The sequence below is a fragment of the Aptenodytes forsteri genome, unplaced genomic scaffold, assembly GCF_000699145.1.
Source record: "Aptenodytes forsteri isolate BGI_AS27 unplaced genomic scaffold, ASM69914v1 Scaffold1, whole genome shotgun sequence".
NCBI lineage: Eukaryota > Metazoa > Chordata > Aves > Sphenisciformes > Spheniscidae > Aptenodytes > Aptenodytes forsteri.
Genome location: NW_008795035.1, coordinates 2568588 through 2590782, shown reverse-complemented (window position 1 = coordinate 2590782; position 22195 = coordinate 2568588). Strand labels below are relative to the sequence as shown.

Genomic DNA, 22195 nt, shown 5'->3' with positions numbered 1-22195 from the left:
AATGTCCTGGCAGATTTCATACATCATGTTTTTATCGGTGCCTTTTTCATTAGAATTTTTTTTATATATCTATATATATATAGATATATAAAAAGACCTGATCAAAAGTAGGCTGTATTGATGCTCGCTCAGGTGTTGTCCCTCATGTATGTTTCTGAACTCCTCATGGCTGTTTGGGAAGTACAAGGGAAAGGACAGGAGAGTCCATGTGATCGTCCTTTAATGAGATCATGCTACATTCTTTGCTGCTAATAACTTTACTGGAGTTTGTTTGGATTTAATGGGTGTAACTTAAAAAGAGCTTGATCCTGGCTGTTGGAAGAGTAGTGTGAAGAGCTGGGAACAAGAAGTTGAACAATAAGGTTGAAGTTCCCTTGTGGGTAAGGAGGGGAGAAAGAAAAGCCTTACCCTTCTTCCCAGTCTCTCTAAGGAGAGTGCCTGAGGATAGTTTCACAACTGGCTTGCACAATATGTTTCTGCTGGCCAAGGGGACAGTCCCACCCTTCTATCAGATGACAGCCCATCTGTGTCCTTCCCTACTCCTCCTTTGTGTTAGTGTTAATGTTTGTGCAATTGTACAAGGAGTCCAGTGAATTTGCAGACTGAATGAAGACTAACCTTGCAAAAATATTTTACGTGAAGGCAGGGAGCAAAAGCAGAGTAGCCCTTTTTACTAGAAACTCAGGCTGTTCAAGCCAACGTGCAGCCACAACCTCAGAGACAAATAACTTTTAAATCATCTTTATGTTCAGTTGCCATATTTTTTTTACTATAACTTTTAAATCATCTTTATGTTCAGTTATTTTACCTATCTCTGAACTATCTATCACCATGTTCCTGGAAAGTTTCTTGCTGCCCTTTGGGAAAAAGGAATGGAAGATGTTCTGTCTGGCATGGTGTCTCAAAACTTTATGCATAGCTAGCAGCATGTCAGCTTTTGAGGCAAAATATGCTGGGCCTTACATTTATGGCTAAATAGTCTTGCTGTATTTGTTATGATATATATTGTAGGCTACTCTTCAATATGGTCCCTAGGAATTTTATCATCTGCTTTTTACCACAATTTTGCAAATCACAAAGGTTCATTGTGTCACACTTTTATTACCAACCAAATTAAATTTAGCTTAAGTTGCTGAAGAAATAATAATTTTAAAAAACAATGAAAATGCTTATACTAGCAAAATAGACTTAGTTTTTTGCATAGACAGGAATGAAATCTCAGTTCTCCATAGAAAGTACTAATATTAGAGAGACATGCCTAAGAATTCAGAAAACTTGCTGAAACTCAACTTTAGGAAGATGCATAGTCTCAGGATCTTGCTGGGATTGATTCTACGCTTACTGAATGCAGTGGGAAAGCTAACAATAATTACAGTAGAGAAGAATTAGGACCATTCACTCTTTATAGATTCGTTTGATTTGGGAAGAATCACATGTAGATCTTCGGTACTCCCTTTGTGCAATGTGGCAGCATCAAATGAATTATTCCTACGCTCCTGTACAGGAATACATTATCTTGCCTGGACTGACTCTATTAGTTAGATTCTGCAGCCCCATTTGGTGCCATGAGCTGGTTTTTTTTCCCTCTCAAAATTAAAAGGTCATTGTAATATTTAAAATACATTTTCTCCTCTATACTACAAACCCATCTATTTTTGTTCTGTCCTGATGAGAGACTAGATCTTCATCCTTTAAGGTACATCATTTCCTGAGTATTTATAACTAGAAATATACTTTGCTCCTCTCTTTAGATCTCAGAAGAGCATGTTTATCCTCAAAATTAACACTGTTACAGTTTTGGAGAAACCACTGCAAAGAGAGCTGAATTACTTGCCAAACCCCAACACTGCAAATCAGTGGCAAAGCTGAAAATAGAGCCTAGGTAATTTGGCTCTTGCACTATAATCCTTCAAGTTTGGTGGTTTTTTTAAATTGGGATGCTTTGTTTGTTTGTTTGTTTGTTTTTAAGCCTTGCTGTGTCCATTTAAAAAAAAAAAAAAAAGAAAAATCTTTCCTTGTGATGCTTTATTTTTTCAAACCGTTTTATGTGTCCATTTAAAAAAAAAAAAAGAAAAATCTTTCCTTGTGATGCTTTATTTTTTCAAACCGTTTTATGGTCCATCTACTATGAACCCTGAAATGCATCTCAATGAGGCATTTACCAGCAGGCTCTGTATCAGCCGGTAGCTTTCTTGTCAAGACTTACGACAAGATTCATTCTCAGTGTGAATCCCTTTCGTGGTCTGCACAGATGCCCATCAGCACCAATGGGAACATTGTGTGCCGAGTGAGAGTGAAATGTGTAATGGAGATCTGCAGCACCCACTGGTGCTGAATTTTCAGATTTATATGAGTTGACCTTACCGTGTACACTTCACAACAGATGCACAGCCCGTTGTTCTTTGTGAAAGTATGTGTGATGTCTAGCAGAGCAGGCCTGATCATAGGAGCTCCTGTTAATGCTATGCATTGGGGTCTGTCAGGAGGAAAAAAGAGGTTGTTTTTAATCGGGTGATGTACTTATTCAGAATAAGCCATTCTACTGTTCACTGGAAATCTTACCTGAAGTTTTTCACATGATCTTCCACTGTAGTTAATGCCAGAGCGCTGTCTAAGGCATTAATATAGTAAAGAGCCTGTGTAGAAGAGCCCCAATTTACTTCTGCATATAAGAAAGATAAAGAATGCGTATTAAACCATGGGCTTTTCCCTGTGTTCTATTGCAAAGGTCAGCAATCATGTTATCTGTGAGCCAAAGCAGGGTATATTCTCTCGTGCTTCATAAATACAGAGCTGTCATTCTTTGTGCTTCATAATAGAATAGGTTTTGCTTGTGTGATGCAAAAGCAAACATGCAAATAAATAATCTCATTCTTTATATAAAAATTGTAGGGAATGTTCTTCCTCTGCTTAAAAACTGTTTTCTTCTCTGTTCCATTAACTTTGTATCCTTCTCCCATGTATAAAATGGACAGCCCTGAGTCATGTATTTGGTGTGGAATTTCAGGAAGTTCAAATTAAACCGTTGGGAAGGAACATTGCTAGCTCCAAGTAGTTCTCTTCTACTATATAGGTCAAAAATTGTTCTCCAAAACCAATTTTGGCATATATATCTTTTCTCGTTATTGTACAGCTGTTTGGTGGATGGAGACAGATGCGAAACAGCTTTCCACACTTTGAGATCTACGTGAACGCAGATCAAGTCCCGTTATGCCAAGGTATAAAGCTAATATTTAGCGCAACTAAGTGGAGATTTGTGTAGAGGTCTTCTTTTCTAAGGAATATTAGTCTTTTCTGAACCCTTCAGTTGCTGCTAAATAAGTGCTGGACAAAAGTCACTGTCTTAGAGAGCAGGAGATAGATAGCTTTTGTACAGTGTCCTCAGTGAATTTAACCAAGCTTTAAGCTGCTGCTCTGCAGCAAGGACACTGGCAATATACCAGGAAAGGGTGGAAATCCTCAAATGCTTTTGCCAACTGTCTTGTGAGAGGTGCGTTCTCCTACAGCTGATGATGTTTACAGGAAGAGAACCACAGACCATCCCGGTGGGTACGAGGGCACAGATAGGGAGGACACACAACAGTGCAGCGATATACACAAAAAAGAATAACCCAGGCTCAGCCAGGTGTTGCTATCCCAAGCTAGCTGCAATGGAAGCACATCTTCTGCTGGGAAACTTGCCTCTTTTATTTGTATCATTTTTTTCCTACTGCAGAAGCAATTCAGATGGTTAGCAATGAGATCTGGACCGGGGTTAGTTTTGTCGTGGATATGAATAACCAGACTGTGCAGTCTCATACTGGTGCTGTATTGTATTAGCGCAGAGATTTCTGAGGACAGCTCCTGTGATTTGCTGAGCTACTAAGCAGTTTTTTCCAGCAGTAAAGTGTGCCCATCTTTCTTGATTTACTGAGGAATTGTAGGGAGGTGCTGGAGGATGATCAGTTCATGAGTAATTCAGCTTGCATTTTTGTTCTATAATGGGCAGCAGGTTTACATTTTGAGTGAGGACCCCAGATGAGTCAGCTAAGAGCACAGCAAAATTCAGGTAAGGTTTTGTGTGTGGATGGAAAAAAATTACGAGTGATGCTCAAGTAAAAGCCCAAATGTAGTAAAGATGTGGTGGGAATAAACTGGTGTGCTGGAATGTTTACACAAAGCCTTGAACCATACTTGAAGTGCTTGTTAAACAGGCAAAAATTCACCAGGCTATCATCTTAATCTATATTATATAAAGTGGGATTTAATGGGATGCTCCAGACTTCCCTCTAAGAAAGGTATTGGAGAAAAAGTAATGTCTAATTCTGTAAGCAGAATTAATTCCTGTAAAATCCAGTCTGGCTGCATAACATACACACAAAATAATAGTGTTTTGTGGCCTTACCTGGTTTCTTATATGTTACATAAATATATAGAAAGAGCTCAATGGCATAAGTGATGAGAGCTGCCCACCAGTTGATGACAAACATGACACCACAGCACAACAGGGCTCCAAAAAGTGACACCCACATGTTATAATATCTGAATGCAGGTCTCCAACCTGTTTAAAGAGAATTGAGGAAATTGGAAGAGCATAAAATACATTGATCAAATGGTGATCCACTGATTTCTGCGCATACAAACCCATGTGCAATTTGTTTCAGGCTCTGTCAGAAGGGGTGGGAGTGATATGTGCAAATTCTCAGGCATCATGACTATCAACAGATACTTTCAAGTGTTGGCTGATACAGATTCCTATAGGTATAGAGTACTGGGTCTTACAAGCCTTTTACTACAAACCCTTTCCTACTGCTTTGTCCAGCCTGGCTTTGAGTAGCCATTCTGTTTATATGCATTTTTGCCAAATTAATGCTCACTGGTTCAGACCTGAAAACAGATTCTCCCGTAACTCCAGGTAATTGGCTACTGTGTCCTTTTGATGCATATACATAGAACTTATTAATGGCAGCTAAACACTTGCTGAGAGGAGAGTTTATCCCAATACTGTAAGTGCACCTGTCTTAAACTTGGAAATTGCCTGGCCTCACTGCAGAAAAATAAAATAATTTGTAATTGACTTTAAAAAGATATTATTCCTGCTGCTCTTCAGCTGCAGTACTGAATCCATCCCCTGCTAGCAATTAAAATGATGAGGCAAGCAGTGAGCCTCCGTGGTTTGCAGGTCTCTGCCAGGTGTTCTACAGAGCGGACTCTTTGGAAAGGGGAAAAAACACGGAAGATACAAGGAGAGGCTGAGCAACCCTATCTTGGATCATCTCTGTAATGAGGGAATGGGAAGGTCCTGCTGTGAAGAAATTTGCTGTCCTGCAGCCTTGCAATTATTGTAGTCTATCGCTGTGAAATGGCAGAAATTAACTGGAGGAAATGAGAAAAGAAAAATGGCTGCAGTTTTGTCTGAAATGTTAAGTAGTGGCAGAGTAGAGTCAGATGCACGCACATGGAGTCTATAGAGGTAATTTTTACTCAGCTCCAAGGCCGTGTAGAGCAGATCTGCATTTGTTCAGCTGTGCAGGTAATTAGCAGAAGCGCTCATCTTTTCTGCCCTCGGAACAAATGGCACCGTGCAGATCTATAGGAAGGAAGTTGATGTAGGCATTTCTGTCACTGCTGCAGTTTCTTCACACTGGAAATCAAAAATGTATTCCTCGCTCCTGGAATTGAATAATTGATTCACAGCGGCAGGAAATTGTCTTTCCTGTGTGCCAAAACCAGTGTTGCTCAGCTGATTGACTTCAGTCCTTAAGGTGTCACCCCTTCGTTCACGAAGATGATGAGAATTACTCTGCTGCGGCGATGCACAAGCCTGAAAGCCAGTATGTTCCTTTGCTGCACAGATGTAGGGAGGGGCTCTCAAGTCACCCTTGAACAGGACCTCATTGCGCTTCACCCTACAATTCTGCTACTAGCCACTGCAGAGCTGCGCTGATGCTGTTTGGTGGACCTGTTCTTGTTCTACACGTTCCCTTCTAGGCAGTATCACTTCTAGCGCAATCACTGTTCTTAGGGACTTTCCTGCAAATTTCACTGTAGATTTGGAGGAGGAGGGCATAATGGCTCCCCACTGTACCTTGCTTACTTTATGTGGCTAGAGTTGGCATAGGTTTTTATCCACCCGTGTTGTGTGATAGTGAGGGGAAAAAACCACCCTGAGGAGGAGCTTTTCTGCTCCAGTGGGATCCACCAAAGTCTTTTTCATCCTGTACAACTGTAGGGAATGTAAAGACTAGAGCCATTATTTTTATCTTTTGGAGATAAATAAAATGTCATCATATTCAGTGAGAGCAGTAAAACCGCAGATCACATAGCTTAGATATTTTACAGGTACTGCAGCTTTCTCTGATATACAGGCAAAAACTTGCAGAGATCAGGCTATGAAGCCCACGTTTAAATCACTGGCGAATGCAGACTCACCTGGAGATTTCGCGTATGAGGCATGAAAGCAGGAGAAATTAATCAAAGCGTATGAAGCCAGGAAGAAATTGGAGATGATGGGAGCAATGGTATTCAGTTCAGCTGCAAGACACACACACAAGTATGACATAGGCACCAGTTTCCTAGACTGTTGGGTAGCTTTTTCCTGACGATGCATTAAGTCTGGACACTGTCTGAATTTGTCATCTAGGGAGAGGTTGGGTATTTTCCTATGGTACTAATTTAAGGCCACCTTGATGTACCTTCATTCGTATTAAGTAATGTCTGCTGATGCTGATTTTAATAATATTATGTGCTATGCAAGGTTACTCTGATTCTACAGACTGGCTCTTAATGACGTAGATCTGGTGTAAATTTCAGAATTTTAAATACATAATTGAGAGGACAGATGTGTTTCACAAAAGACTTACCGTTAAAATGTACTGTTTCACTTTTGAAATGGCAATCTGAATTTTCTCTACTAAACTTCCCATTTACTTAGTGTCACACAGTTTGAATTTCAAATCTTGGAAAACTAATTTAAAAATCTCCACACCCCTAAATATGGTAGCTGGGATTTTCTGCCACCAGTACTGGCAAACTGGGATTTGTTTTGGAGCTGACTGCGGGGAAGGCTTGGCAGAGTAGGCTTCCTAATTATCTCAGAATTACCTCAGAGCTACGTGCAATATAAACTGGAAAACCATTTTCAAAGTTGGTGACTTTGCATTATTTGATATAGTTCTAAGCATTGCCCTCTTCCAGCGGAGTGAGCAGGAATTGCACCTACTCTGCATCTTTGACAATGAGGTTATGGTGGCGCTGAGATGTTCCTAGAGTCCCTGTTAGTTTATTTTTGCCTTCTTTAAGAATAATGGAATTGCTACCAGGGCTTTGAGTGTGCTTGGGCTTATGTCAGAGCTTACCTGACTGGAAATTTTTCTAACTGTAGCTAATCATTGTATTAAAAGACCAGTTTATATAATTTCAAAACATGAGATTACAGCAGCTGTGTAACGATATACAAACCAATCAAAATGAATGCCATAGCAATCACGAAAGTGAGAACGTATCCCCTGATGGGCTCGTTGTTCTTTCCGTATCCTTTGGCAAAGAAGTGGAGCGCTTTGTAGATGTTGTCCTTGCAAAGAGCCTGGTAGACAAATCAGAACTTAATTCTGTTAAGCAGTGCTTTCTTACATCAGAAGTAGTTCACTGTCTGTGAGTGACAGCTTGCTAGGCTTTTGCTAAACAAAAATTAAATCTATCTTAGTATTTCAAGTACATCTACTGCTATGGCACATAAAAATTCAAATAAGGTGATAAGCCAATATCCTACTATATTATTATATAGTGGGAAAACAGAATCACAGGCATTTAATACTTATTCAGTGCTTTAAAAAAAGAATAACTGAATAGCCAAATAGAGTCTAAATTGGAGGAAGCCGAAGCACAAATCAGTGGCTTGGTGTAAGTTGTACAGGTTATCTTTCTGTCCCATGCCCTCTGTTCCCATTCTGTCCGCATTGCTGCTGCCCAGACAGCTTCTGGACAGCCTGTTTGAGGACACCTGCCAGCACCTGAACCTTATGGTCCTGAGGGCTCCCGTGCATATTCCTGGCACTCCTGCGCTTACAGGGTGCCTTTCTGTAAGGAGATAGAAGTGGTCCTGAAAGTGGCCTTGCAGCTATCTGTAACGAGCACACGTGTATCCCCCGCTCCTGCTGCAAAGCTGAGCTCTGACCAAAGGAACATTGTGATCCGAAATGCTCACCCCTGCATGAGGGTGATAAGACCTGCCTATTTCCGTTGAAAAACATTCTACATACTGTTTTCCCTGCCTCTTCCTCCCACACGTGTCAGTGTTGTGTAAATATATATCACATTTGGCACATAGGGTTCAACTAAATTGTATGTCTTTATAGTAAAATAGAGTATAAGGAAACGCGTAGTTTAATTTTACCTGGAAAACTTTGGGTGCGCTGACAAGAGATGCCAGAGCTGATGACAGAGTAGCAGAAAAGATGCCAGCTGTGATGAGAGGACCAAAGCCAGACACCATGCTCATCACCTTTAGGAAAAAAAGAAGGAAAAAAGAATAGTCAGGCTTGCATTTGGATACACTTTTTGATCACAGACCCATTTAAGTACCCTGTTTCTATGTGTCTCTGCTTTTCACGGTCCTAAATTCAATATACTACAAACCAACTGTGAAGGGAAATACTGTTATTCCTGTTTTAGTAAAAAGCAATGGAGGCATAGCCAAATTTTTATACAAGTATGCAGCTGTCTGCTGAGGCAGACGAGTACTCCGTGAGATCTTCTCACCTCCTTTACTAACTGGTTGCTATAAGTAACAGCCTCTACGTGATGGGTAAATAGCCAGCTTGTAGCAAGAAGGGAAAATGGAAACAGCAGGAAAAAGCACCAAAGTACAAAATGTGGTTGGAGGCACTTTCTTTGGTTTGGTTTGGATTTTTTTTCTTAATTATTTAATATGGCTAAAAAAGAGAGAAAATGCCTGATTGTGCTGGCATAACAGCACAGTACAGTGCTGCAAACAGTAACGATGGTCACCGTCAGGCCTCCCTCAGCCCTCCCAGAGGGGCTGCACTGGCCTCTGCGACCACTGAGGCAAAAGGGTTGCTGAGAAGCATCCGGCAAGGAAGCTAAAAGGTGAGGTGGACAGATGTGATTGCCAGATGCTTTTCGGTGTGTAGGAAGTAGTCCAGGAAAGACACCGGTTAATCCTGGAGATTTGTCAGATGAAGACGTATTTTTTTCTGACTTTAGTCTGGCAAAGATAAATGAAAGAAATGAAACTCTGTTTATGGCTCTAGGGAGGTCACTGATTTGAAGGGTCGCTCTGGGTCTGGGCAGCTGAACTGAGGTGGGAGTGAGGATGGCGAAGGATCAAGAAAGGAAGGAAAAGTCGTCTGTGACAGGGATAGCATATCCCTTTTAAGATGGTTACCTAGCCCTGTCCTTTAGCAGAGCCAGCTGGGAAAAAAGCAAGTGGCTTTAAAAGCTGCAAATGGCTAGTTGAAAAGCAAGTGCAGGTGGGTGGTGAGCTCCTCTCGCGGGCTGTGAAGCACAGGGGCCGAACAGACATCTGGGAGCCGTGGTTGTCAGGCTGCAGGAGGAGTGCTTTACTTTGATGCTTTGCCTAAGCTTTATTTTGAAGAATAAAAATGGCAGACAGTCTCTCTCTGGCCTAGGAGAAAGACCCCGTTACTTCTCACTTGATTTTTTCACTTGACTATTTTTGGATACTTTTTTTTAAGAAGTCAGAACTCTCCTTTTGTACCGTGGCGCAAACCTTTAACAGTGACCACAGCACCCTCGAGGAAGAATCACATCCGTGTGTAAAGAGCAGTGAGGTGAGTTGCTCAGCTGGCAGGAGTTCCTGAGGTCTCTGTTAAGTCTAGATTTTGAGTTTGAAGATGTTACAGCGTATACTGCTGCATGGTACTTGTTGAAAGAGGAGGTAAAGACCTTACCAGAGTGCTGGGAAGGCTCGTGGTGGGCAGTATGAAGGTAATGTGGAATGCAGGGGACTCTTCCCTTTGATTATTCCTATAGGTTTTTACTTTTTTTAGATAGTTCCTGAGGTCTCTGTTAAGTCTAGATTTTGAGTTTGAAGATGTTACAGCGTATACTGCTGCATGGTACTTGTTGAAAGAGGAGGTAAAGACCTTACCAGAGTGCTGGGAAGGCTCGTGGTGGGCAGTATGAAGGTAATGTGGAATGCAGGGGACTCTTCCCTTTGATTATTCCTATAGGTTTTTACTTTTTTTAGATAGAAGTGGATGTCCTGTTCTTGTTGGTTGTCAGCAAATAATGGTTTTGCATGTTTGTACTTTTGTATTCATGTATTGCTTATGATTACACGTATTATCTCATTAAAACCTGAAAATTATTCATCAGCCCATAATCACATGGCTGACTTGCACATCTGGAAAAATCATAGCCTAGGCTGCAGGCAGATGATCCATTGCAGCTCATTCCAGGTACAACTGTATCATTGATGTTCCCAGTAGCATCTCGTACAACACAGGAGGCTGTGGAAACAATGATATATTATTATTTTCCTTCCTTGTGACATCGGAAGAATGTTCTTGCCACACTTTGACTATTAGTCTGCACACGTTTTGTACAACTGCTGCCTTAGTCCCAGCCCAAAGAGCAATGTTTCATGTTGGGCAGAGATTACTTCTCCGTATTGTGGCTTAGTTTCTCACGTTGTCTGTAAGCAAATATGTACTTCTGTTATTTTTAAAATAATCAGCCAGTTGACTAATGAGGACTAGCATATTTCTGAGAGTAGAGAACCAGACGGAGATCAACAATAAATGAACTAACTCAGAAGTACATTGTCCGCCTGTGACCACTTTTACCAGTGCCCGTATTCAAAGGAAACAGGTCAGTGAGGGTCTTAGGTCTAGGCATACACTTTTTTGTTTTGTTTAACAAGGACACACAATTGCTTTAGAGACCCAGATCCTCAGCTGTTCCAATTGTCACAGCCCTGCTGATACCAATATGGTGAGAAAAACTTTCAACAAGAGAAATTACCTATATTCTTTTTGGTTTTGGTAATATTTATGCGGTCTTTTTCTGTTTGCCACCAGAAATGGGAAGAAACGTAGGAGTTAACTGAGAGCGCTGATCTCAACACCTTTAGCGGCCAAAATGTAAGTTTATATGGTGTCCTCAAATTTGTCAAAAACATTGTTATTGAAAGTCCCAAAGTAACCATTATCTGTTTAGCAAACCAGTATCCAAACAGAAAGAAAAAAAAGCATTGCACTGAAAAGTAGGCAGCTCTGAAGTTGAAATACAGCTATTGCTTATGAGACCAGAACAATGCATTAACACGGATTTATAACAGAAAGTGAAGAATGACTATTTCAGCTTTAATTGCAGGGGAAATCTAGATCCAAATAATGCAATAACCTGAGCTGCAGCTTGACTTGAGTATTCTGCCTTTTGCATAAAGTACAAGGACCACAAACGTCAAGAAGGCTTGAGATTCATCTCGCAGAAAAGGGAGTACCCCGCAGGGCTTTCATGCAGTATTGAGGTATTTGCTCGTAAGGACGAGTGTCATTTACAACGCTTTCTTACAGTACTATTAAAATAGAAAAAGAAAAATCTCCTTCTGAACAGAGATTTATTGTACCCTTGCAATGAGAATTTAATTGCATATTCCTCCAACACAGTTCATGGCTTCAGTACAGGTGTTCTTTTTTACTCTTTTGTCCGTTTTGTTACCTCACATTCCGATATCGTAGAGCACCTAGTCACGTAGTGCATCTTCTTTAAGACAGGCAATTGATTTCTGTCTTTGACATATAACACCCAAAATGTGTGTGTTACCCTGTTACTCATGAGTGCTCAGTAAGACAGGTGAGAGCAAGTAGAAGCCATGTGACATTTCAATGTGAATGAGGAACAAAAGATCAGCAGATTGATCAGAGGTTCCTTTAATCTTTACTACGCTCATGGATACTATATGCTAGTGGTCTTTGTCACTGAATCAAATGCAAAAGTAAGCATGCAAGTTATTTAAAAAAATAAAAAAATAAAAGATTTATTGTACCCTTGCAATGAGAATTTAATTGCATATTCCTCCAACACAGTTCATGGCTTCAGTACAGGTGTTCTTTTTTACTCTTTTGTCCGTTTTGTTACCTCACATTCCGATATCGTAGAGCACCTAGTCACGTAGTGCATCTTCTTTAAGACAGGCAATTGATTTCTGTCTTTGACATATAACACCCAAAATGTGTGTGTTACCCTGTTACTCATGAGTGCTCAGTAAGACAGGTGAGAGCAAGTAGAAGCCATGTGACATTTCAATGTGAATGAGGAACAAAAGATCAGCAGATTGATCAGAGGTTCCTTTAATCTTTACTACGCTCATGGATACTATATGCTAGTGGTCTTTGTCACTGAATCAAATGCAAAAGTAACCATGCAAGTTATTTAAAAAAAATAAAAAAATAAAAAAATCCAGCTGCCAAACAGGGACTTTTGTTTCTGCTGATAGCTGCTTTTTTTCCCCCACTGTTTTTACATACAGTAAAATCAAAACAACTATCTCTCTACATAATAAATCCACAGGATGAAAAAGCAGTGAGGTTAATAATTCATTAGCATACCAGGCTTTCAAACTTTTTTAACTGTATAAATTAAGACATGAAGCAGAGTTCTGTACTTACCTACACATATTGCGACGCCAATGTAAGCAACTGTTGTAATCAGAATGGCCAGCATTGTTCCTCTGGGTATCGCACTTTGTGGATCCTTAAAACAAAGCAGTGACCGAAAAAACACTGTGAGTTCGTGTGCCGCACACTGATTGCGTTTGCATGTTAGCGAGTCCTGCCACACTGTGGTATGAAGATACCTTTAGAGGGTCGATTATCATCACTTAGACCTGCACCAACACGTCCTGTCTCAGCGGGTGGATAGTGAAGCAGCCCTGTGGGGCAGCGCTCCTACCCTGGACATGGCGAAGGATATTCTGCAGGAGCCGAGGTCACGTTTATGGCAGCAGGAGAGTCCGGAGCTCTGCATTTCTGGGAGCTCCAAACTCTCTTTACGCTGCAATGGGCTTTATTTTCATGTTTAATGATATAATGGGTAAACAGTTACTGAACTAACCATCAAACTCGTGGATGACAAGACTGGACCATTTTTGGTTAATCGGTAAGACAGATGCAGACAGTCACCCTGTACAGAATACAGTACTTTTGTGATGAGCAACTATGAATTGTTAGTTGTGTCTTGACAACAAGCTACCTCCTTTCGCTCTTTTGACTTTTAATTTGGATAATTTAATAAGGCTGGCTTATAATGCTTACAGACTGGCTCACAACAATATTGGCTTCCACCGTGCCACTGTGAGTAAGGGTCCAAAGATCTGCCTTATACATTGTAATATTAAAGGGGATTTTAATACTAGCTAATCTTACAATTTAGTGTGTGATTGTTTATGCTAGGAAGCATTCTTTATGAGTTAAGTTGGATTAGCGAGGTTTTTTAAGTCGAAGATGCGTGGAATACATTTTAAGCCACAGACTTTTGTGCTTTTATAACTATGCTCGTTGCATGGGAGAAAAACCCAAAATACAAATTTGGAGTGTCGTGTGAAACACGGATGAATGACTTAACTGTGTTAATAAGATTTTTAAATGAGGTAAGGATTTATTGAGCTGAAAAATAATTGCAAAGTCACTTCAGCTGCATAAGACCTTTTGCCCTCAGATCATGGTAACTTCAATGTATACAGTTCTGACGTGCATGTCTTGGGTCACTTTTTGTGGAGTCTCATGCTGCAATCTTAAACACTGTAACCTTAAATCTTAGGATTAAAGCTTCTTACAGCTTTTACAACTTTTAAATTTTATCAATAATTAAACACATATTTAATATGATGTTAGCACTTTAGGGCCTGCTCCAAAACCCACCCAAGTCCCTAGGAAGACTAGCTGTTTCTGTAAGTAGGCTTTGGGCTCAGCCACGACTTGAGTGTAGCGGCTACAGAAGCGTGTACGTAGGTGTTTGCAACAGATTCTAAAGAAAGTTTGACTGGTCAATTTTACACCTTTTAAATACTTCTTAGCTTGTCTTTTAGATTTCTGGAGAGGCTGGTTAATTTAATTAGACCTGTCTAATGCATCTAAACGTGCTCAGTGGGGAATCTGCAGCCTGGAGGACTTGGTTATAGAGATCCACTTATTGCCAGACTGAAACAACCGCAGAGAGCCAAGGGGAGAACCGCTTCCCTTGGTCTGCTCAGACTCTTCCAAATAGCTTATGAAAGAAGTGCTGCTGCTTTGGGAGCTTGCCATGTATGGAGAGCGCTATATATGGCAAAAGAATTATTTTTGTTTGGTAAAAGGATGGAGATTGTGTGAGGCTGATTCAGTCTCAGTGGACAGCAGTACAATGATTTTTGGTTTTTTAATTAAAAATGGAATCTCATAGACGCTATTAGTGTCTCAGTTTCTACCTGTTTCTCTCTGTGCTTGGCTTCAAGAGCAGTCCTCTGAAAACAAAGGAGATGAGGCATGCAACTCAGTGTGAGGAAGGAGACAACTGGCTGTCAGGGTTGGTAGGATCTGGTGAACTTGTGACTGCTGTGCCAATACAGAAATAACAGACCTTTGGTTGAATCCTTAAGGTGTACAAGACAATGGGTCTGTATGATAAAGCCAAATAACTTCATTTGACATGCTGGGGTTATCAAGGTGTGAGCCATATTGTTTTGGTGACTTTTTTTTTCCTTTTTTGGTTTTTTTTGGGTGTTCTTTTGGTTTTTTGTTTGGTTTTTGTTGTTGTTGTTTTAGTATTAGATTGCAAGACTTGAGTTATGGATACCCCTGGTGCATTTCTGAATTTCTTGAAATATTACGAAGTATTGCATTGCTCCACATTTACTAGAGATGTTTTACCAAATGCTTTGCTGAGCTTTGAATTACTTCATCTTTACGTTTAGCTTTAAACACTCTTTGCATTAAATACACTGTGCAAAGTCATGAAAACTAGAGGGCACTCAAAGTTAAAACTAAATTCCTGTCTCTAATTTCCCAGTATGTTTAGATACTGGAAATATCACCCCGTACAACTGCTATACTACAACAGGAGAGTGGGGGGGACCTGGCAGAATGGCTGCAGCAAGACAGTTGGGCACCCTTGGACCTCCTTTCCCTTTCTCTTCAGACTCCTTTCTTTTGTCGCAGCTGCAAACCTGCAGCTTTTCCTTTGAGGAGCAGTAGTGACATGGGATTGGGACATACTTGCTTTCATGAAATGCTCTGTTCGCTTTGCCCTTGCTATGACCCTGAATAGAAAAAGCCGGTCTCCACCGATTCTTGTGAGTACAAACGTGAGCTTTACAGGTGTGCTTTTTGGGATGATGTTTTAGGAGATTTTGCAAAAGAGCAGCGCCAAGAGATGCACGTGTAATTTCTCTTATGTCATATGCTGCTAATGGACCATTAATGATATATTAATTATTACAGGTTATTGAAACATGCTTTTAAATGATATAGCAACCCAAATCTGAATGCAGTAATTTTTGTAAATAGCCATAATGCATTATGAGAGAAAATGTGAACTGATGTTTTTAAATAATAAAGCAGGTACTTAAAAGTGAGTTTTGCTTCCCAAAAGACGACATGATTTAAAACTGAATACAGTGTTGGTTCATAATTTGGTTTTTGTTCTTTTTTCAGCCTATGGGTAGTATTATGAAGTTAATGAAATACATACTTTCAGATCTCCTGAGATATTGGCTCCTGCAAGAATGCCAGTGGCAGCTGGGAAAAAAATGGCAAACACCGAGAAAAATCCTTCTCCGCTTCTGAAATCTGGTCCAAAGTTTTCTGCAAATATTGATCCTGCAAATATAGGTGAAAATGAAACATACCACCAGGATTTGATTCCAAAGTTACTTAATGAAGGAGGTGAATAAGCTAGTCTTTCACGTCTGGACGACTGGCTTTGAATCTGTCTCATATCATAAGCAACGTGAATTTGATTTACTGAGTCTGGTCCCCAGTAGGATGTGCTTGTCTGCATCTCAGAGCTGCAGATCCATATTGAAGTGACAGGAGTGTCACCACAGCACTTGCATTTAGCTCTGTGTAGAAGTTTGTCTGTGCTCTGCTGATACACAAATGACTCAAGCTGCAGCTAACTGTGCTGTCAGCTTCAGCAGCAGAGAGACAGACTCAAAATTAAAGATGAAATAAATTCCCTTGGTTTGCAAGCTTACTTAAACTTGGGCAGAAGATACTGATCTCGTGACCTTTTTCAGTGGAATCCTTAACTCAGTATGAAGCCAAAAAGAATGCAAACTTATTATTTTATGATACATAGCAAGGTTACTTGCCTTGGTAATTAAAAAAGCCTCTTGCCTTCTTTTCGTTGTTGGTAGGAATGACTGTCCCAATAAAGAAGTTTGCAATGGCAATAAGGAGAACAAATAGAAGAATAACTTGAGCCTATTAATAGAAACAAAAAGATTTTCCTGATGATTTTAATTTGCATTGACTGTGGAGATGGCTATATAGTAAGTTATCTGCATGTGTTCCCTACGACAGATTACTGATTTCTGTAGTTTTCAAAAGATAGCTGAATCAGCTGATGACAACAGCAGATAGTTTTTACTAAGGGAGTTATGAAATATGTCGTTATAATTTAATTTTATGTTCGTTTCTTTACAAGAAAAAGCAAAATGAAACAGCTAATGCATTAATATCAAGTATAAGACATTTTTATATTGTTATAAAGTTTGTTTAGTTGCCAAGGGTTATAATATCAAATTGTTTTTCTGATCTCTTTTACGAGTAGTTCTAGTCTCCATCACAGCAGAATGTAAAAATCAGGGTGCTGTTCTGGACCTGATTTCGCTAGCTGTATTCCACCCTCTAAAGTATTTCCATTGGAATTTCCATTTTGAACTTCTTTTTCCAGGTGAAGGAATAGCAGAAATCATTAGGGATTAAGGAATGGACAGCAAATAGAGCTCTTCTGCTGAGTAGGGCTTGAGAAAGTACAGTGATAAAACCATATATTGTTTTTACTACTGTTCATTCTGTCAAGCAGCCTCAAAAATAAGGGCAAAAGGGGCACTTACCCAAGGCTCTAAATGATGCCATGAATTATAAAAATCAATATAATCAAGCTGTCTGCGGAACACAAACTTCCTCTTCCCTTTTAAATGTACGTTCAAGGAAGAGCATGGAGTAATTGTGCTTTCATTGAATGTAATGATTAAACTGCTGTTGCTTTTAGAAAGGTTAAGCGTAAACTGAAATGGTGTGCTTTTGAAAATTCCACCTGTTGTATAGCTTTCCTCACACACAAATGCTGTACAATAGTCTAATATACTGCTTTTATGTTCTTTTAAAGGTTTACCTTTGCTTCCCATTCCATGCCAGCAACAGAGATGCTGAGAAGACATACAACAGTTATGGTACCTATTATTCTGATGTCATTGGACTCATCTACCATCAGTGTATCACTCTCCTGAAAGCAGTAAGAAATGTTAATTAGAACCGGTCTTTCTCTGCCCAGCTGGTGGGATCAGGTAACAAGGTGAAATAGAAAACAGTGAGCTGACAAAGTTTCAGAGATTTGTGGGACCAAGGGTTTGTATTTCATGTTCCAGCTGGCTCTTTGTGGTTGGGGTTATTTGGCTGTCTACTTAGATGTCTGTTCCTTTTCTGGTTTTGAGATTCTTGTTGAGAAATATATGAAATATATTCATAAGGTAGAAATAATGGAGAAACGCTCTATGGTATGTTTAGACAGACCAGCTTCTTCCCCGCTAAAGATGTCCCTCAAGCCTCAGCTAAAAAGTATCACCACTTAAACAAATACGTAAAAACAAACAACCAACCCTCAAACCAAAACCAAAACAACCCCCCCCAAAACAAAAGAAGCCAGAACAATTTACTTATATACATGAAACATCTACATTTACCTTAAGAAGTTCTACGACTGTTTCGGCAAATCCAACTACGTACATAGCAACTGCCACTGCGTTCGCAAAAGCAAAGATAAGCCCTATAGATCCACCAAACTCTGGGCCTAGACTTCTTGAGATAAGATAGTATGCTCCACCTGCAGACAGAAATGACAGTTATTTCAGCACAACTAAATGCTCAGGTTTTGCTCATTTTTCTCACATAAATAATACCGCAGGAATCTCTGCTTTTAGCCTAACAAACGTAATCAATATTTGCCCTATATTAATAGAGGACACTGATAAAAAAAGGAATGTGCTTTGTACTGGTTCTGCCTTCACCCTTTTCTGTATGCCTTTCTATTGCAGCAATCTTTTTAGTGCATATATTAGCATGCAAAACTGGACCCTCAAATATTTTTTTCATGATACATAATACAGTAACACAGAGCAGAGAGAACCTCACTTCCAGACAGGTTCTAACTTACTTGCATCTATCCCAATGTTAGCGTGAAAGATCGTATTCTGTGGTACATTGTTAAAGCTCCTGCATAGTGATGCAGTGAATCTTTAATCTTTTTTGCATATCACCATAAATGGAGCATGTTATTTTGTCAGTTAATTATTTCATCTCATCTCACTGGCACTTAATATTTATTGTCAGGAAGTGTTTAAGATTATATACGTTTTAATTTACTGTTGATCCATTGAGAGAGATCACTCCAAATATATTTATTTATTATTGCTTTGCTTGTAACACAGTTATCTCAATTCCAATTTTTTTTCTAATCCAAATCTGCAGATTTTTGTATTTTTCACGAGATCATATTCACTTACCTCCTCTTACTACTCCATTAGTGCAAATGGCAGACATGGAGATACCTGTTAATGTTGTTACTACAACACTCAGACCAATAACTATGATTCCCAGACCTGAAAGATCCGAAAAAGAAAGTATATTCAAGTGTATTCAAATACCTGTTCTGCTTAAATGCCGCAGTAAGAACTTGCCATTTTCCACAGAGGTTAAAGCAGACCGGTTATAACTTTAAGGCTCTGAAATGCACTAAAACTTCGTTTCATAAAATACCTGACATGCACTTTTCCAGCAAAACTATTTACTCATCTTCCAAGGAGTGGCTGAAATGTAAGGGGTTTTATAAAGAAGGTATTAAATTGAAGATATCCACTGATCTGCATCGGTGATCAGAGAGGAAGAGATGCCTCATGCTCAGTTTGTCCAAGGACATCCACCCTGGAATGCTCTGAATAAGAAAGACCTGCTGAAAGGCAACAGAAGAACTCCATGAAAAGCCAGAAGCCATCCCTCGCTCGGCGTTAGGCAGGAACATCTGAAACGTACTTCACAGACTGAACTGAAATCTGGGATTTATTAAAAGTGACAACTCAAACATGCCATAAATTGTGATTAGAGGTGGCTAGAATTGTTACCTTCCAGTTCCTTTAGATGTGCCATTTGGTTTATCGTCCCTCTGGTTTGCCTCATATGAAAATAATACATAAAGACCTTTTGGGGCTTGAAAGCATTAGTAACCCTAAGATTTTTACCTCCACGGACAAACCCATTAGTTGCTATTGCAGAAGTTGACAACCCAGTAATTGAAGTTACCATCGTGGCGAGAAGAATTATGATTACTCCAAGACCTGTCAGTAATAAGAAGATAAAATATTTTACTCGTGTTCCATGATTCCTACAAATCATTCTCTCTTTAAATTGAATTTTCAGGCCAGAATCGGAGCAATAAACTGAAAAGATGGTTTGTTGACCACTTGCAGTTTCCAGAACGTTTCCAAGGATTCCATGTCATGGTAGTAAATTATTACCATCAGTCTCCAAGCAGTGATTCTTGCTGATAGGAGTACCCTAGCCAGAAACTCTCGCGATTTTCAAAGGCTGGAGGAAATGAGCAAACAAGTGTCCCTCGGCATGGGTGCTTATGTCTGCCTTTAATATACATCCTGGCTGTTTAAGTGAAGAGATCGACACATTAACCAGAGCTCTTGTAAGAATGCTGCTGTATTTCATCAGTTAATTAAACACCGATTCAGAGAAAGACTGACTGTATAGTCTCATAGTGCACCAGGACAAAGAGTCTGTCGGGTAGAGAGCCAAGACCTGAGTGCGACCCTTCTGTAGCCTTACTTGCCAAGCTATCGAGTGCTGCACTTCCCCGCTCTCTCATCTCCCTCTTTCCCTGCAACAAGTAGTTTTACTCTAACACAGGACAAACATTTGAAAATGGAAATACTGCTTTTTAGATGCCATTTACTTTAACAGGTGACCTGTAATGTGTAATCTTAGAGAACTTAGAATTTTTTTTTTTTTTAGCGGATATCACAAAATTGTATAATTAAACAGAAATAATCAAACATCTGAAGATCAGCGATAGGTGATTCGTGATAGGTGAACTGGGTTTCAGTTTGAGTAAGACTCTGAAGTCTGAGTGTGTTTCCAATCTTTGGCTATATGGTCAGGTTTCTGTTAACTTTGTGAAGCTGTGCTAGAAACTAGAAGCTATATGAGTAGGAGGTGCCTGGTATGATTTGGAATCATAGAAACTTCGGTTGGAAGTGACTTCTGAAGGTCTGTAGCTCAGCCTCCCGGTCATAGCAGAACTATTGCCAACACAGGATTAAATCAGTGATGGCTTTGGCTAGCTGGGTCTTGAAAACCTCCATGGACAAAGGTCCCACAACCTCTTTGGATATGTTCCAGGGCTAGACCACCTGCCCAGTGAAAAAGCTTTTCTTTGTGTACAAACTGGACCTCCCAAGCTACAAGTGTGGCCATTGCTTCTGTTGTATTTTCTGGCACTACCAAGAAGAGTTTGGCTCTGTAGTTCCAGAATACTTTCTTGTTTCAAGCCAGGTGAAGAAATAATATGACATTTTTCTCTCAAGTTTATTGCTTCTATTCCCATTTGTATCTATGAGAGGAGGGGGAAAAAAAATGAAAAAAAAAAAAAAGGAAACAATTACAGTTTGGTGCCAAACATGGAATCAGTTCGTAGTATTATCTGAACTTGCTAGTACTTATGCAATAGCTCTCTTGTTTCTGGAATGTACATAGGTCTTCAGAATGGAACTGAAGATTATACGTTGCTTGTAGCGATATTTATTGACCAGGGCTCGTCCAAATTGAAACTTGGATCCTACAACTGACATCCAGCTAGAAGTACTACAAACATACTGATCTATCTGCTGTATTTCTACCTTCTGGCTTCCAGATCCGACCCCTGACTTCAGTTCATACTGGATGGTTACAGACATCCAATCCCTGAATGAATGTTCTTTGCTGCTTAAATTATAGCCATGTTATCACAATCCTTTAAGGTAAAGCAATGTGGTGTGCGAGATATATACAACATAGTGTAGGATATTTAAAGTGATTTGGGCCTCTAATAAATCATGTTTACCCTATTGATTTCTGAACTCTTACTATAACTAGTCATGCACTGATTTTGTATGCAGGTCTGTATATAAAAAATCCATATGGTCATTCCTTTTGGTGAGCTACCATTGCGTAGAAGGGTATTGTTAAACCCTGCAAGTTTTGTGCCTGAGAAGTGGCTGAATGAATCTTTTCATCAGCTGTTAACTCTTAAATTGAATAAGTTAGACACATTATTCTTAAAGTAGTTTTAAAATTATTTGGTAAGTGCATGTGCATCCTAAAGAGTATTTTTCCAGGATTTTTCTATTGCATTTCACGATTCATGTTGTTAACATGTATATGATAAATAGGGTCTGATATTTCTTTGATGAGCAATATCTGCTTAAGAAGGCTTTAACGTTATATATTTAAATGCTTTAATGTATATATTTAAATGTATATATTTATGTTTTAATGTATATATTTTAAAAAATATTTTAACATTTAAGAAGAAAAGTGCATAAAATAAAGTGACTCAACCAAAACATCATTGTAATATAGCGTAATGTAACATCATTGTAATATTCGGGGCCAGGTTTTCAGTTCACAAAAACTTGGTGTTTTTCCCTGCCTTTGGCTAACCGTTCCTTGTATAGGTACAAATACAGACTTCGGAGAGTCCCCAGGTGTTAGGTGGAAATACCAGCCTAATTTTGGACCTGGAACCTTGTCAGGACCATACTGTCCCTTTTTTCCCAGCTGATGATAAACAGAGAACCTTGTTGGAACATTATTTTTTTTCCCCTGTAAGAGCTTTTGCCCAAGACAGCCTATCAGGATATGGAAATAATTGGGTTTTCTTTCTTTGGCCCTCTAATGATGGGGATATAAATGGTGCCCAGATGGTG

General features: G+C 39.6%; 1 protein-coding gene across 1 annotated transcript in view; it reads right to left on the bottom strand.

The window, feature by feature from the left end:
* Positions 1 to 22195, bottom strand: part of SLC12A1 (solute carrier family 12 member 1) — a 53441-nt gene that overhangs the window by 19109 nt on the left and 12137 nt on the right. The window contains exons 5-17 of the mRNA XM_009276491.2: positions 18731 to 18826; positions 17912 to 18051; positions 17344 to 17454; positions 16316 to 16427; positions 15694 to 15821; positions 12636 to 12720; positions 10321 to 10472; positions 8375 to 8482; positions 7441 to 7564; positions 6412 to 6513; positions 4385 to 4540; positions 2563 to 2662; positions 2365 to 2476 (exon numbers count right to left, since the gene is read on the bottom strand). Of these exons, the coding sequence (XP_009274766.1) occupies positions 2365 to 2476; positions 2563 to 2662; positions 4385 to 4540; positions 6412 to 6513; positions 7441 to 7564; positions 8375 to 8482; positions 10321 to 10472; positions 12636 to 12720; positions 15694 to 15821; positions 16316 to 16427; positions 17344 to 17454; positions 17912 to 18051; positions 18731 to 18826 (1526 nt within the window). The remainder of the gene's footprint in view (positions 1 to 2364; positions 2477 to 2562; positions 2663 to 4384; positions 4541 to 6411; positions 6514 to 7440; positions 7565 to 8374; positions 8483 to 10320; positions 10473 to 12635; positions 12721 to 15693; positions 15822 to 16315; positions 16428 to 17343; positions 17455 to 17911; positions 18052 to 18730; positions 18827 to 22195) is intronic.